Below are 18,171 nucleotides of genomic sequence, written 5' to 3'. Positions count from 1 at the left end.
AGCACCCCACACGCCATATAGCACAAGATTTCTGAAGCTGAAGGAAGTTTGCAAAAGCACTGTGCCATGTGGGAGGAAAGGGGATCAAAAGTCCTACAGGGCACAATTGGGTCCTGCTCACTACGTTATTCTGTCGTTGAAGCCTGTCTGCTACATTATTATCTTTATGTCCTGATACGTTGAAAGGCTAAAACAATTCCGTCAGCTCTGATTTTATCTCAACTTTGAGTAAAAATGTAATGTTCTCTTCTGTTGCCTCTTGACCCCATTGGATTGAATGTTTTTCTGCAACCATTGCAATTTTGTACGTGATCTTGTCTGTGCTCTTGCAGAACCAGTTTCGCTATTGTCCATTGCTCTCAAACCAGACCCAGTTAGGATTCCTGTCCCTCCTTCACCAGTTGTGTAAATACCACCTCTCCCCAACAGTCTAGCACCTAATTGCTAATGGCATCTTCTAAGAGTGATTGTGACTCCAAACTTATAAAGAACTGAAGGAAATAATAATAGGACTATTCAAGGAAATAATAGTTCAAAGTATCCACTGAGAATAGACTAAGGCAGCATTTAGCACTGGGACTCAATTCTTAGAATGAGAATCTATCAGGACCCACAGGAAGTGATGTCATGGTCAGAAGTGACATCATCAAGCAGGAAAATTTTAACAATCCTAGGCACACTTACCCAGGAATTAGTCCCACTTACTATCATCGTTAATGCATAGTAGCTTATTAAAAGTACAGGTCTGTAACATTTCCCCAAATGCAGTCACATACCATGGTAGCATCAAGTCTAATATATTAAAAATAAAATACTGAAATGAATGGAGACCCACCTGAAATTGGCTTGCGACCCACATAGTGGGTCCTGACCCACAGTTTGAAAAACACTGGCCTAAGGAGCGATTGTTTGGAATTACAAAGTATATTTAGGTTAACCTCTATGGCTGCAACTCAACACAGCCAAATGACCCAGGGGCGTCACTAGGGTTCGTGTCACCTGGTGCAGGAGGCCAGCGCGTCACTCCCATACAGTGGGTGGGGCAATACTCCAGGTGGTGGGCTTGGTGATCTACCATCACCCCGCCCCCACTGGTTTTTTGGCTGTACCATTTGATAGAATAAAGATATTTCAGCACAGTTTGTTTCATTGCATTCTGCATGAGATTATACATTGATGGATATATAACATGATGGTATTATTTTTACAAACTGTGATTTTGGTCACTAATGGTGTCGCCTCCCCCAGGGTGTCGACTTACTAACACAGCGTTTTTTCAATCGCTGTGCCGTGTTACACTAGTGTGTCGCGAGGCTGTCTCAGGTGTGCCGTGAAATCAGAGCAGACAGGCAGCAGCCACGCACACACATGGGGGAAGCAGCTGCTTTGAGCCTTACACGCAACAGAAGGAAAAGGAGCAGGCAGGCAGCCAGCCAGCGGAGGGGCTGATCGCGGCTGATTTGCACCTCCTGCTGTCGCTTGCTCCTGCTCCTGAGGGAGATGAAGGCTGCAACCCGATCCTGATTTACCTAGGAGTAAGCCCCATTGACTATTATGGGGCTTACTTCTGTGTAGACACACCTAGGCTTGGGTATTAAGTCCTTGCCTCCTCTGCATGCTGATTGGGCAACCAGAGAAGCTTGGAGGAGGTCCCGGTGGGTGGAGTGAGTGAGAACGAGGGAGTCAGGAGCAGGCAAGCACGTATGAAGCGAGCGAGTCTGCTGAGGCTACCAGCCTAAAAACTGGCTGGCTCAAAGGCTCCTGGATAGTCCCTTTTCCTTGCCACAGTTTGCCTGCAACTCCCCAAAGTGACCCCCTCCTTCATTGCCTTTTACCTTTTAGGGTAAGGGCATTGGGCCCCAATCCTCTCCATACTTACCTGGGAGTAAGCCCCATTGACTATAAAGGGGCTTACTTCTGAGTAGACATGCCTAGGATTGGGATTTTGGTCACACTTTTTTTTTCTTAAATACAGGAGCAGGCAATTGGTACTTCTCCACCCCCCCCACTCCCTCCCACAGGCACTTGCCCCCCAAATCTCATAATTGCAGTCAGCACCTCTCTTACTGTCCCTCCCTTCTCTCCTCTGCACCTTCCAAAGGTTCAGAATCACTTGCTTCAAGTTCTCTCTTCCCCCCCACTCCAGCTGAATCCTGCAGTTGTTTCACTCCTGTCTCTTCCTTGCCCCTCACCCCACAGCTCTCCTATGTGCTCAATCCGACCTCTCTTTGCCAGCACTTTCTCGCATAACACTTTAATAACATATTTCATCCTTTTCACAATCACATATCCTTTCCTCTCCAAGCTTCTTGTGAGTTTCTTTGTCATGTAATAATATAATTGTATTAAATATATTAACAATTAATTGTAATGTAGTGATTTAATGTAAGTAAAAAACTAGTAGTGTGCCTTGACAATTTTAGTGCCTTATCGGTGTGCCCTGAGCTGAAAAAGGTTAAAAATGGCTGTACTAACACCTTATTGGAGCAGTTCTCAAACATTTAGCACTGGGACCCACTTTTTAGAATGACAATCTGTCCAGGACCCATCATAAATTAAAAAAATAATTATAAATAATTAAAGTAAAACAAATAATTAAGTAAGGGGAAGCCAGCCCTGTTCCACCAAGTGAATTTTCTCTGTAAAACACCCCCCCCCCCAAAAAAAAAGAATCAGTAAGATTTTCACTCCTACTCAGTACCCAGTTCTTATATTTCAAGTATATCACTATCAGGACCCACCTGGCTTTACAAGTCTGAGAGCCCAATCCTATGCCTGTCTACTCAGAAGTAAGTCCCATTATAGTCAGTGGGACTTACTCCCAGGAAAGTGTGCATAGGATTGCAGCCTAAAATAGAAAAAAATTCACCTTACCCTGTCAAGCCTCTTTCATTCTTTTTATGGGGGGGGGCTGCCTTCTGGAGCATTTGTTGAGCTCCAGTCGCATCAAATCAGGACCATTCTGGTGGCCTCACATTTTCCTTTGTCTGACCTACCCAGGAGCCAAGGCACATCTGCTTACTTGTGAGTAAACGTGACCATGTGGCTTAGTTTTGCTTTCCATAGGACTCAATACATTTGCCAGCTTAGAGGGAGGGACCTCTTTCTTGGATGATTTTAGGGGGCTACATTCATGGGATCAGGACCATGCTGGTGTTGTTGGATTCCTCTCAGCCTTCCCTTTCTGATGGACTAAGGCAAGTTCGCCTATTCAAAACTAAACGCGTGATATGGCTCGGTTTCACTTTCCATTGGTCTCCATGCATTTTTTGTTTTCTGGTTTTTTGCCAATAACTTTTGAAAGAAATGTGATACTTCACTCCGGATTTATTCATTGTATTCTGATAGAAATTCTGCATCCAATGGTATATAACATGATGGGGTTACTCCTAATCACCGCAATTTTAGCGCATCACCCCCAGTGCGCGTCACCCCCCCTTGCGCGTCACCGGGGTGGCCCGCACCTCCCACACCTCCCTAGCGATGCCACTGAAATAACCCAATTCTCTGGGCCATTTATATCATTGGAACAAAAGTTACAGCGGCATAAACAGCTTTACAGCTGTTGCAAATGCCAGTAAGCACAGACCGGCCCCCACAAGTTGTGAGTGGACCACACAATGAGAAATACCAAACACCTGACACTGATCATAAGACTGTGCAGGACTCAGGCGGGAGGTGGGGAGGGGATGTGTGGATCAGGGAGGCAACATGGATAGGGAGGAGGGCAGATCAGGCCTGGGAAGAGGGTGGGTTCCACAGTAGTGGCACCAGCCAAATCCTAACCCCCTTCTCAGGCTCAATCTGCCTTCACTGATCAATGCAGACTTGCGCCACTGTTATTGCTGGTGCAGGTCCGAGTTGACATATGGTGGCAGTGAGTGTTTACCCTGGGGGAAGGGAACAAACATTTGTTCCCTTCCTCCAAGGAGGCCTCAGGATGTTAAAACTCCTCTACAGGATGCAGTGGATACGACTTTGGTGCTGCTGCATCGCTGCACAGAGAGTTGGGATTGTGCTGTTAATGACCCAGTCCAAGGCATGTCTACTCAGAGGTAAGTCCCATTGGGTTCAGTGGGGCTGTCTCCAAGGTCAGTGAGTATAGGATTAAGGTCTAAGCATTATACTGGTTTGCAGTTCCCAACAGTAGATCATCAGTTGACTAAACTGAAACGTGTATGTTTTTTTCATGGGTACTTTCATGAACTGTTGAGAGGGACCCTGACTGAGGACAGGTGTCAGCTTGTATTACCACAGATAGTTACTTGAACAGACTTTCCTAACTGCTCAGTCTTCTGCACAGACACAATTGTTATCAGGCCTCTTACAGCCCAATCCTGAGCTGCCCGGTGCGTGGGGCTGCAGCGGCACTGAAAACAGCTGCCACTGCATCCAGTGTGCCCCAGGCAGCCACAGCCACCTCCTAAGGAGAAGGGGACTTCTGTCCCCTTCCCCAGGGTAAAGCGAGTAGCCCAGCAATGGGGCTACTCAAGTCTATGACGACCCAAGGGTCAGAGTAGAATTTAGAGCCGCCATGTCAGGTGACAGCCCAACATGGCGGCTCAGGATCCTGTGGAGAGCTCCTCCCCGCCCTCTCCCTACCCTCTCTCCACCTCCCCGCGCCTCCCTCCATCTTGGAATGCCTCCTCTCCACCTCCCCCCATGCCCCACCTACCTCTCCTCTGTCCAGCGGTCCATGTGACCAACAAGCAGTGGAGCTCTGGTGCTCCACCAGCACTAAAACCCAGCACTGGGCAGCACTGGGCTAGCACCAGCGCTTCACCGGCATTGGGGCCAGCAAATGTGCCTTGTGGCACTTTTGCAGCAGTGCGCACTGGCGGTAAGCTGGCGCTCACTCATTAGGATTGGGCCCTCTGTCATCATAATTTCTGGAGTCTTTTCTGATGTACTCCTCTATGGTTGGAATAGTCTGCCCTTTTCTTCTCAAGAAACTCTTCTCAACTTGATTTCTATGTTCTGTACAGTGCTAGCTAACATGCCTTGTGAATTCAGTGCAGCTGTATTTGCTGAGGGGAATGCAAGGTCACCAGAATGGTCCTGATCCAATGAACACAGTCCCCAACAAACTCTTGAGAAAGAAGACTTCCCCTTCCAAGCTGTAAAGGAAAATGTATTGAGCCCTATGGAAAGTGAAACTGAGCCACACATATGCATTTGCTCTGAAGTAGGCAAACACGACTGAGATCTTATTGAAGGCCAGGCAAAAGAGAATGCAAGACCACCAGAATGGTTCCGAGCCAGTGAGCATGGTGCTCAACACACGGTCAAAATGCAGACCCCCACCATTGTAAAAAGGATAAAAACAGAGGCTTGAGCAACTGGTAAGTTGAACCTTTTTTTTTTTAGTCTTGTAAAGCTAGGTGGGTCCCACTAGAGTGTCATTTTAAAAAGTGGGTCCTGATGTTGAAAGGTTTGGGAACCACTGCTATACACACATTCCTAGGAGAACGTTCTATTGAAATATATGGGAAATCCTTCTGACTTTATTTGCATAGGATTGCATTGTTCATATTTGATTGCATTATGGGACAGCCAAGTACAATTCTGAATGTAACTTATTTCATTTTATTGATGTTTGATTCTCTCTATTTTAGTGATTGCATTGCAAATAAAGCCTTCAAAAGAAAATCATGTCTAGGCACTGTGATATAGTAAATATAAAATTGTAAAATTTAAAATCTATATAGATGATCTGAAAATGGATTTTCTACTAATGGCAGCAAAGTTACTTTAATTTTTTATTATGTTAAGAAATATGGCTAAAAATATTGAGAATGCAGAATAAGTGCACATATGCTTTTCTAACGTGCCCTATTTTTTTTTTAATCTCAAGATGCATATGACGGGGGGAGGATTAGTACATTGCCTGAACAGCTCATTTGTACTCAACTCCTGGAACTACCAGAAGCTTCAAGTTCTTTGTCTGTCATTGGCAAGGCAAGTTCTATCTGCTTCTTTATTCCAGGTAGCTGCTTAAGATGTGAGATTCTATGAGACTCATCTACATGCATGTTATTATTTCAAGAATAATATAGAATGATTGTATGATTATTCATTATTATATGAATTATTGTATGCACTTTAAGTCTAGCTTGTTTTTCATCATTATTCTCTTCCAGTGCTTTCCCTACTCTTATCCACGTCTGAAAAACTATTCTATTGAGGTGTGCATGTTTGGTGTTTGCTCAAGATAAAAAACAGATAACACCTTGAAACAGGAACTTCTGTGCAAGTTCTGAAGCATGAAATTTGCCTTTTTTTTTTCTTTTTCTTGTTAGTAACTCAGGATTCCCCCCTCCATTCATACAGTCAAATTACTGTCACAAATTATAATGATCCCAACAGTAAAATCAACTTTTGCTCTTTCACCCATCTCCATCCCCTTTGTTAGTCTATTTTTGTTCCTCTTCTCCAGTTCATTGGGCACTCTCTCTCTCTCTCTCTCTCTTATCTGGGTATGAGATCTCAAAAAATCCCAGGTCTAAAGTTCAGCATTGTTAATGTAGCTGATAGTTGGTGAGCATTTTCTTGAGTGCTAGAACGTGAGCTGGAGAGAAACTGCGTGCTGCTGCTAAGAGCCCAGCAAACTCCAGACACTGTCTAGCCGTGCTACACAACAGCTGTTTGTTACAATTGCGTCTGAGTGTGCCAGGCTCGCAGGAGCTCTCCTTGGTGCTGAAGCTGCAACGTGCAGGGCTTCCCACTCCCTTACATGGAGCATCTATTCAGAGTAGTGATGAGAGATCTGCTTACCTCCCCTGAATCCGGTGCGGTTCCTCAAGGGTTAAATTAAATTGCACCCGTGTGACGCCTCTGTTCTAACTCTCTCTCTCTCTCTCGTGGGTGTCTGAAGGCTACATGTGTGTTTTCCCATTTCTTTTTTCTGCTTTATAAAGATGAAGGGGTGGGTGGCTTCTCCTCTTGCGTCAAAGCACCCTGCAGAAACCCCCACCCCTTTCAGGCTCAATTCCCTGAAAATTATTTCCAGGTCCTCCTTATTGGCTTATGGTTTGCTTTGCAAACGCTCCCAAAGAAAGTTGCTCCTGATTCCACTTGGAGATATTTCAAAGACATGGCATCAACTAGGCAGGCGCTTGCTATTTCTCTACTCCCAACAGCTGCTACCAGTGGGCAGGCAGCAAAACTAGTTGTAGAACTGAAATGGGGTGTATATAAGAAGCTGCACTGATATACACTAAGCCAGCCATTTTCAACCACTGTGCCGTGGCACACTGGTGTGCCGCGAGTGGTCCACAGGAATTTGGTGGAAGGTCATTTATTAATAGGGCCAATGGGAGATATGAACCCCCACTGGCAGCATGGTGTGCCTTATTAATTGTCAAAAACCTCATGGTGTGCCTTGAACATTTTTAGTGCCTTTTCAGTGTGCCATGAGATGAAAAAGGTTGAAAATCACAGCACTAAGCCTTCACCAGGCTTGCAAGATTGCAGTGTGAATCCACCAATTCAGGTGGACTTTTGCACCAATTACAAAAGCATATTGTTTTCCACTCCTGTGGAACTTGTCGTCAATCTTATTTGTTCAATTCTGCTTTTGCTGCTAGTACTCTCTGAAGACCATGCTGTTCCTGCCAAATAGTAATAACTTTTTCTTCCCCCATCATTTTTCCCTCCTGCTCCTGAGGAAGAACTTCTGGGATTAGTTTGACAGCTCTTGTTTCGGGCCTTTATATTTTGTAGCAAGATCCTTGACAAACCGAAAAGTACAAAAGGGAACAATATATTGTTCCCTGCAACAATATATTGCGTCTTCCCAGTTCTACTCCCCACCTCCACCTGTTAGATCAATTTCCTCACTGTCACCATCTGTTGATATCATTTTTTTTTTCCAGCTGGCCCCTCAACATCCCAGTTTCCAGGGAGGACTGAGCATGCTCTCTCCAGGCTAGGTTTTTTTTTTAGGTCTGAGAGAGAGAGAGAGAGAGAGAGATTGTGTGTGTGATGTTAACTTCTTCTTTTGGTTTACAAATTTATGTACTTCTGTATACCTGGGCTATCCTCCAAGTAAACTGAAATAACTATCCACTTGCATTTGCTATTAACATAAATGCCATTCTAAAGTATGTTGAGCAAAACCGAGCAGATATCTTCATTCTAGAAAAAAGCTATGTTGACATCCCAGTGATGATGACACAGGGTGTAGCCTCAGACAGCTTTACCCTGGCTCAGAGATGTGTCACAGAGTTGCCATGAATTTGGGACGGAAAGGTGGGGTAGAAGAGACAGACAAAGGGTTCACATCCAGTCATGTCCTTCCTGGATATAGATGTTCAATTGTTATACAACACACCCAGCCACATCTTTGGGAGAATCTTGAAGACAGCACAGTCATAGAAGTTCCAGCAATTACCTGCATGCTTCCTCACCAGCATTTCCTCAGTTCAGTCATTCAAAGCAATTTTACAAAAAACTTTTTGAGATTCATTTTAATGATATGCCAGGAGGAGTGTGTCTCTTGCATTCTGGAAAGCATGCAACTTTGCAAATGAAGGGGCTGGTTGTGAATGCTGGAGCACCAGTTTTGTAAAAGAAGTGCACATCCATCCCCATCCCCATCTCCACCTCCCCAACTTTAAATTTTCCAGGACACAAACCCACAGAAGCTGTCTGGACAAATCAGTGATGCTTCCAAAGTTATGTTTGTACAATTGCATTTTAAAAAGACATTTCAGAAAGGCTGCTTAATGTATGTTTTTTCATTGTTGAAAGTGTTAAATGAGAGTATGAGACAGCTCTATTTAGGCGCATTGTATACCCACCTCTACAGTGCCAGAGTTAAAAACAGTATGGGTTTAGGGTGGTTCACATGTGCTACAATGCCTCACCACAGGATCAAATGGTTACCCAAGGTAACAGTGATTGTCATGATGATGATAGGTCATTTCAGGGTTCCTGCAACAAGGCAATCTGGCGGCAGCAGGCACAGATCTCATGTTTCAGTGCTTTTTCATGTGGAACAAAAATCTGTATGTGGAAATCAAGCACATAAAGAAAGCTTCCTCCAAATACAATAGCTTTCTATATGGAAAGAGATTTATAAATGATGAGGGGAAAAAATGCATTCCTTGTACATGTAGCCTGAGATGTTACATTCCAGGAAGGGCTGTATGCGCCTCCTGTGCAGTGTTTATTACATTAAGAAGTTACTGTTATAGCAAAAGAATACGGAATTATGTTCTTCAGGGACTTCAAGCCCTTGCGGGCTATCTGACAAGTTTTCAGTTTGTTCAGCATCTTAACTGGAAATATATCAGCAGGTCTGAAGTTCCAAAGTTGAAGTGTCTGAAACTATAAACTGAGAGCTCTTTACCTCTGGATCACACTCCATTCACATGAAACATTAACAGAACAAGACTGCTTGGTAGCCAGGTTTGTGGGACTATATATGCAACCTGCTTAAGCAATTTATATTAAAAACAACCTATACAATAAGAGCAAATTCAGGGGGTTGACGGACAGTCTATTTCTACTGAAGCTGGGCTACCCACAGGCAAGGCAGTGGTTCTGCATGTGCACCGGCATATCTTAGATATGTTTGAAATTAAAGAAAAAGAAAGGGACCTCCCTTAAAACAAACACACACACACACACACACACACACACACACAGTGTGTGTGTGAATGGGACTGAGCATTTAGTTGGCATCCTTCAGTCTCGGAAGACTATGGTATTGTGCTCTGAATAGTGGTTCCAGAACAGTGTCCTCTCCAGTGCACGAAGCCTGGGTAAGGTAGATATGGAGGATAGGCTGTTACTCATGCAGCAAATCCCCCCTCTCCACGTCGCTGAAATGGTCCAATGGAAAGGCAGAAGCCAATACAGTTGGTTCCAGCGGCGTCGCAGGAGTTGCCAGAACGTGACTGTGTTCAGCCATGAACTGCCTCAGGGACTCCGGCTCTGGATTTTTCCTCGAGGTTGACTCCTGAAGCCTTTTCCGTAACTGGATGTAGCCACAAGGCAGTGGAGGTTTGGGATCAGAGTTTTCCTTCTCTCAGATGAGCTGCCTTCCCAGGCTGATGAGCCTCGTCTATCCGGTGGCTGTTTAGTTGCCTCTTACGACAAGTACAGCCAAACTGAGGGCCTATTCTTATCCCCAGCCCCCAGGGGACTGAGCATATTCAGGACCCAATCCTATGCCTGCCTGCACCACATGATACAGCAGCAGTGCCAAAACAGCCACTGCAGTACCCTTCAGGGCCAAAGCAGTAGCCAGAAGTCTCCTTGGGGTAAGGGAACATTGGTACAACCCTGGCAGCTCTTATGGGTCTATTTGGCTATTTAGCAGGCACAGAACTGAGGAGACCTGTGTTGGGCGCTGAGGCTCAGATTTAGTGAATGCCTTTGCTGCGTTCCTGCCCCCACACCTAAACCATTCTCCGGCCCGCAATCCCTCCACCCAGTTTCATCCCCTCCCCATCTTCCCCCGCCCCCCACTGGCATGCCTTCTCACTGGGCACTCCAGAGCATCCTTACCAGTGCAGAGGGTCAGCATCAACTCATGCTAGCCTCTCTACCAGCACCACTCTTCCTGATCACTGCAACATGTCTTACAGCAGTTTCTCAAACTGTGGGTTGGAACCCACTAGGTGGGTCGTGAGCCAAATTCCGATGGGTCCCCGTTCATTTCAATATTTTATTTTTAATATATTAGACTTGATGCCACCATGGTATGTGACTGCATTTTGGGAAATGTTACAGACCTGCACTTTTAACAGGCTACTATGTATATTTTTTTAACAATGATAGTAAAAGAGATTTACTCCTGGGTAAGTGTGGGTAGGATTGCAGCCTAGGATTGTGAAAAATTTTCCTGTTCGATGATGGTTACTTCTGGTCCTGACAGGTTCTCATTCTAAAAAGTGGGTCCCAGTGCTAACTGTGAGAACTACTGCCTTATAGCATGTTTGCCATAATCATTGCCGGGGTAGCGCACGGGCTGCTGGCATTGCCCCGGCTTTGGATCAGGCTGCCCAAGCTCCCAAAAGCCATGGAATGCTGAGGTGACAGCTGGAAAAACATGGTGGCATCAGGAGGGGAAGGGAATAGGCCTATTTGAGCCAGTTGGGCATTAGGATTGAGGAAATACACTTCTTCAAATGTGTTGGATTCCAGTGGATTAAGAAAGAGTAAGTTGTTTTTGTAATTGTTGTGTTTTTAATAATGGAAAAGGTAGCTGCCTCGATAATTCCTTTAAGAGAATGGAAAGTGCAGGGCACAAACTTTTAATTAATTAACTCACTAAGCATGCACCAGAAATGCTTCCTACCTAATCCCATTTGTGACCCAGTTTGTGGGATTTGGTAGCCAGTTCCAATGCATCAGGCTATCCCTTTGAGCAGCTGGCTGGGAGAGGCAGCAAACCAATGGGACAAACTAGACCACTGCAATCCCATCATCTGTTTCCCCTGGTCTGTTGCCTGTATGGCTGCCGCCCCATTCTCTTTTCTGCACTTTCCTTAGGAAAGTGAGTGAAAAGATAGGGGGTGCAGCTTACCTCCTCCTCTAGCAATGCTACAAAATATCACAAAGCTGAAGGTGGAGGTAGCCACCATTGTAACCCTCTTCCCAGTTGCCACTTCTGCTGTTTCTTTTCCTCTCTCACTACTTCTTCTAAACTGACTAGGTGGGAAAGAGGGTGGGTGTGAGAAAGGGTCCATTCCCAGCATCCTCTTCACCCAGCAGTTAAGAAGTGGCAGTGGAGGAACAGAGGAGGTGGGGGCAGTGCATGCACCAGAAAAACCTCATAATGGTGGGTCGTCAAATTTTATATTGCTTTGGGTGCCCTTCCTTCCCTCAATGCCAAACCTTCTTTGACTTTGCAATTCATGGATAGCATTACTGTCATCAATCCTATCCTTCTATTCATCCCCCAATTTGGGATTTGGCCTCAGTTGACAATCAGGATGGATACCCCACTCTTCTGCTGATAGGACTGTAGTCAAATGGGGCCACCCAAAGAAAATGGAGGTATTGGGATACTCACTGAACTCTAGAAGTCTGGGCTTGTTTGGGAGGGAAAGGAAATTCAAAGACCCACAGATTTCTCCATTTGGGAAGTGACAGCAGGCAATTTTCAGGGCCAGCTGCAGGAGAGTGGGGTCCTTGGTTTACTGAGTTGAGGCCAAGGAAGGCTGTTTTTCCCCTTCTGCTGCAAAGCACACCATCAGGTGCTGTGCGGTTCATCTGCACTCAGGTCAGTTTATTTTGAATTTGCAGGCAGTTATTATCACGGCAGCCAGGCAGGCTCCAAGAAGAGAACTCTGGGAATGGGATCTTGATTAATTTGAATAACGGCATGGTTTTTATTTACATTATTATTAATTATTGTTATTAACAGTATTTATATACCGCTTTTCAACAAAAGTTCATAAAGCAGTTTACAGAGAAAAATCAAATAACTAATGACTCCCTGTCCCAAAAGGGCTCACAATCTAAAAGACACAAACACCAGCAGCCAGCCACTAGAAAGGACACTGCTGGGGTGAGCACGGCCAGTTACTCTCCCCCTGCTAAATAAAAGAGGAGCACCCACTTGAAAAGTGCCTCTTACCCACTTAGCAAGGGTCTGCTATATAAATTGTGGTTGAAGTGAAGGACTTCAATACATAGCTGACTGGAGTGCAGATGGGATGGAACATCAGGGGGATGTTAAATGACAACACCCACCCACCCTGCTGCCACCTCCCTTTTTTTCTGTGAAATTTAGCTCAGAAAGATGTACCTGGGACCTGAGTCAAGTCAGAAAAGCTGTGACTTGAGACTTGGGCTTAGTGACTTGAGCACATCCCTGCAAAAGGGACACCATTTACTTGACTGAAAGATTCAAATAGAAAGGAAAAGATTTATATCCAAGTAGCCCCATAGCACGGACTGTGGCATTACTTGGGGTAAGGGGGAAATACCCTCTTACCCTAAGGAGACTTCAAGCCTGCTCCTAATCTGCATTGGATACATCAAAGGTCATAAGGTCCTGCTGTGCCAACGAAGCTTAGGATTGGACTGTAAAAAACGTACATGCGCTTGTCAAAAACATCCATGATCTTGTCTGGGATCCTTTGCTAACTATGGGCTGACATGTGCTATTAAACATGTGGATATAAATGTTACAAAAAAAGATGGAACTGATCCAGAAGAGATATGCAGTCCCAACTTTGTTGTAATATGGGAAGTGTGATCTGAGCTGCAATCTGACATATAAATCCATCCTGTGTTACTGTTTTCTAATGACAATGACTTATGACAGCATTCCCATGAGTGAATATAAATCCTGGATTAATTAAGGGTTGTTGCAGTGTTCTTATAAATATTAATGAATCTTATTGTTAACTGTAACATTTGTTGGAGTTAGGCCATTCGGAACAGCATCCATATAAAAAATAAACTTAGAGATTGAAACTTTTCATGTTCATGATGTCTTTAATACTCATTTACTAAGATGCAAAACAATGACAACTAAATTTCCATTCATCAGCAGCCAACATGAATGAGTATTAACTTCAAACAAAAACAAGTTTTAGTCATATTGTGCACTTAAAAAATACAAACAATTTAAAAGGAAGATTAAAAGTGGAAGCAACAATGAATATAAAATATGACTGATAGCTTCTTAGATCAAAAATAAATTCAATTTATTCAATACATTATTTTGTAAAGTTCCTCAGACATTTGTCCTTGAATTTTAAGATTGTGCAATACCTATCATTGCATAGTAAAGAAAATGTTGTAAAACTCCAGTTCTATGTAATTTATTTTAACATGCACCTAGAATATATTTTTTTTAATTTGCGTAGTGGAGCTTCCCCTTAGTGGAGGATTTACTCAAATCAGTGGGATCATGCAGCATATCAACATAAGCTATACAAATTTCCATCCGTTCTGTCAAGATGAATCCTTTTAATGGAGCAAAAACATAGTGGGTGAAATGGAAACTTAACATTTATTCTGTCAAACAACATTAAAAGTGACACTTATGGTAAAAAAATAAGAAGCAACAAAACATAAAGTGGTAAATGAAGGCTTAAAAAAATAAAATATCTATCTTAAGAGATTTGATTACATAACCCAAATTACCACAGAAAACATTACAATCCACTTCTTTTGAGCTATGTGGTTGCATGGTAATTTACATTCTATACATAAAGCTTGTGTATTCCCAAAACACACACACACACACACACGCACACACACACACACACACAACAGAACAAAGGATAAATTTAGATAAGAAATTATATTCCTTATGAAATTGCTAGTGTAACAAAAAGTTACACCAACTCTCACCATATGTACATAATTGGGGACCACTGTGGTCTGATTAAAAACATCACATCGCACATTTACAATGTTTTTGTGAATAACTTGAAGAGTTGTTTTTTTTTAAATACACATTTTTGTAACCATATGGAATGGCATTGTCTACTGTGGTTACCACACTCTTCCCAAAACAAAATCAAAGAGAGACCTTAGCACCTGATATTATCCCAAATATACTTGAAAGCAAAGTGGCATTAAGAAAACAGTTTTCCTGGACAATGTTGTATTACAAGTGAGAGGACCAGAAAAGGAGAACATTAGGAGTATTTATTTTACTTTCAGACACAGTTTTGCTTCCAGGTCAAGAAGGAAAGTAAATTACAATATCACATGCAAAATGTTGCATGCTCAGAGCTATCTCTAGAGAAAGTTGAATGTTAATGGACTGGATGTAAAGTATTAAAGGAACATAGTGCCTGGGAAGGGGCAGGGTTTGGCAGTGGCAGCACCCGCTGAACTCCAACCCCTTCTCAGGCCCAGTCCCCCTTCACCAGACAACACGGACCTGTGCAAGCAATATCGCTGGCTTACCCCAGGGCAAAGGAACAAATGCCCTGTATTACTCATCGGACATTAATTATTTTAAATCAATTGTGCTGATTATACAAAAATAACCATCAGCTAAACACCCATGTCTTAACCACCAAAAATTACTGAACAATTTTTATAAGAAAGGCAACTGGGAGATGTAAATTATCACAATTAACAGCACAAATAAAAATGTTGTCTCAAATAGTTGATATTGCTTTAAGACTAACTCATACAGTTAAATCTCAGACCAGAATCAACACAACTTTTAAAAGGTACCTTAAGTCATCATGGTCTGCTTCACTTTTAATTACAAATTATGCAGTGGGAAAGTAATATTAAAATGTAAATATTCCACCGTCAATATATACTAAAATTTCTGCGGAATCAGCTGAATTATGCTAGTCTACACAAAAGTACTAGTATGTGTGACCAGACTAAAAGTTACCAACAGCCAATTGTAATAAAACAGTCTGCCATTGGCATGAATGCAACCAAGGCTGTGGTTGCACCTTCTGTTTATATTTGTATGATGCAGCAAGAAAGGAAGAGTTTAAGATACTCATGGCCAAGCTAAACATGCCAATAAATGCATCTCCCCCCCCCCCTTTTCCAACAAATATCACTGGGAGCACAATCCAAAATGGCCTCAAAGGTTTTTTAGCATGTAACCCCTATCACTGATACAACCGCAACTGTACCACTACCCATGCAATTATGGGGGGGGGGGGGGAAGAAGTTTGTATTAACATTTAACATAATCTTTTTGCTTTCTATAAATAGTGCAAGGAGGGGCACATAATCACAACAGAAGCTAAGAGCTAAATCCCCCCTTCAGGACATTTTGCATGCCCTCTCCCTATGATATTTGTTTAAACATTTGAGGGACAAACACATGCATTTATTGGAATGTGTAGTTTGGCCCTTACTGTCTTTAAAATCATGGCTGGTTTTGTACAGGATGACACCCTAATACTGTCAGAGACACTGTATCCAGCAGGCATGGATGAAAAGCCTGTGAGTGCCATCCCACACGGCACCTGAGTATCAGCATAAAGTCCATGCACAATTACCCTGAAGAAGTACACCAGAGATGCTTTATTCACAATACAACTCATTCTGGTGTGCTAGCAAAAGTTGTAATCTCATCATTGCTACTCTACACCAGACAAGAGACTGGTGAGAATGTCTAATTAGGGTTGCAAGGGGAATTAATATATACTTAAATCTATTGTCATAATTAAACATGAAGAAATATGATCTAAACACATAAATGCCAACAACTGTCCTTACTTTGCCAAACAGAATGGCGCCATTACAGTAACCACAAGTAGCCTAGAAAGTGACATTCACTTACTACACACATGATCTTAGGGACACATGGATGTTTGAATCATTTTTACAAGCTTGTCCGAAACAGAATGGTGATCCCAGAGGTGAAGTGATGCTGGGGAATATAAAACAATAGACGGGAAAGCCTTAGGTTGCAATGCTGTACACATTTTCTTCAGAGTAAGTCTCGCTGAATATAGTCGGACTCAGTTTCAAGTAAACATGTACAGGATTGCGCTGTTAACTTATTAAAAAACTCTCAGTAGTGTGGATATTTTAAGGCTTATTTAGGCTTCTTTTCCTTTCATACAATGTGAGTTAGAGAAAGGAAAATAGATGGTAAAATTAAAAAGTTATAAGCTTGGCACTTCTGTGATTAATTTGAGAGGGTGTCAACTTTCTTACATTATATACAAAATATCTGCATGATAGCAAATAATGCATTTGGAAAGAGGAAAACTCATTGCATACATATGCATTTACACATAGGTTTTGGATGGGTTTTTTTTTTTTGGTTTCAAGCATACAAATTTAAAAAGCACGCCTGCTTTCTGTTGGAACTCCCTGCATCTGCATGTGATATATGCCTTTTTAGAGCAAGCCCAGAATTCCCACTATATAACATGCTACCAAAAAAAGTTTAAAGGGGAGCAAAAATTTTTAAAGGCTTTTTATAAACCCAAAGAGATAGATTCACATAGAGAACAAAAGCTTAAAAAAAAATCTTCTGAGTGTGATATGACAAAAATCTCTTAACTCCATATTTAAAATTATATATCATTATGGCTTGGCCAGCCACACCCCAAAGAAGTTTGCCAAAAAACCTAAACAAGAGTTATGAGCAATACATACATCAGGAAGCGAGCTGAATTGCTCAGAGAGCAGTGCGTGTTGCACTGGTGGAAGTGAGTTCATAAAAACCCAGAATCAGCTTGTCTATGTTTTGTATTTATTGTTTTCTTGGTACGCAGATTTTGCTTGGGCGTCAGCTTGCTAACTCATTTGCTGTATATATGCCATGCAGTTTACCATTTCAAAAGTTAGCTTATCATGCCACTGGAGTCTGTCATTAATATGAAAAAGGTCATGCGAACTCAAGTTATCATTTAGGAAATTCTTTACCTATTTGAATATTTTGAAACAGTTCTCTTATTGCACTTAGTTTGCTCCGTTCTTTGTTTTTTTAAAAAAATTAGGCCAAAATAGTTCATTTATAATATTTATCTGGTCTCTAACACCCTAAAAAAAGAGAGATGAGTGGAGGGAGCTCTTGAACTTGAATCTCCAAAAAGGACAGATTTTCCTTCAGCCCTTTCACAAATATCTCCGCTTGCAGTTCATAGTAAATCACCTTTGTTAGTTTGTCTTCTGCAGTGAAGTACTTTCTGCACAACAAAAGCCACCACGCCCAGAATCCTGTAATGCACAGATAGGTGCTTCCAGCAAGTTCCTTAGATACCTTGTTGACTAGGATCATACCTCCTCTTCTTGACATTTCTTCCAGTTAAAGAAGAGGTGAAACAATGAAAAGGGGAAACAAGAAATATCTTTGTGAGGCATAATTGAAAATGTCATGTTATTATCTCCACACATAGTAAAGGCTCACATTAAGGTACTCCAAGTTTAAACTTGAAATTAGCCAATAATGTTTCCTATGAAAAGGATTTACATGTTGACACCAGCCTTTAATGATAATAAAAACACTTTCTGTGGATTCTGTTAAATCTACACCCCCATTTGTGCAGTAACAATATACTTTTGGGGATGGATGGATCAGGGACCGGGACGACATTCTTTCATACACAAGCAATTGCTATTTTGACTATTTACAACAAAGTCAAAATAGTTTCATTTCAATATAGAACAAAGTTTGGGCCCTCATGTCAGCCTTTACTATACAACGGAACCGTCAATCTCCATAAAGCAGATGCTGTAAAACTGCAAATGAAGAAGAAT

General features: G+C 42.5%; 1 protein-coding gene across 1 annotated transcript in view; it reads right to left on the bottom strand.

Moving 5' to 3' along the window:
- Positions 1 to 17,454: 17,454 nt before the first annotated feature.
- Positions 17,455 to 18,171, bottom strand: part of ADAM23 (ADAM metallopeptidase domain 23) — a 105,683-nt gene continuing 104,966 nt past the window's right edge. Inside the window, 2 exon segments of the mRNA XM_066621966.1 lie at positions 17,455 to 17,511; positions 17,513 to 17,712. Coding sequence (XP_066478063.1) covers positions 17,455 to 17,511; positions 17,513 to 17,712 — 257 coding nt within the window.

The sequence above is a fragment of the Tiliqua scincoides genome, chromosome 1, assembly GCF_035046505.1.
Source record: "Tiliqua scincoides isolate rTilSci1 chromosome 1, rTilSci1.hap2, whole genome shotgun sequence".
In the NCBI taxonomy this organism is placed as follows: Eukaryota; Metazoa; Chordata; class Lepidosauria; order Squamata; family Scincidae; genus Tiliqua; species Tiliqua scincoides.
Note: the sequence above shows the minus strand (reverse complement) of the source record. Positions and strands in the feature narration are given on the sequence as shown.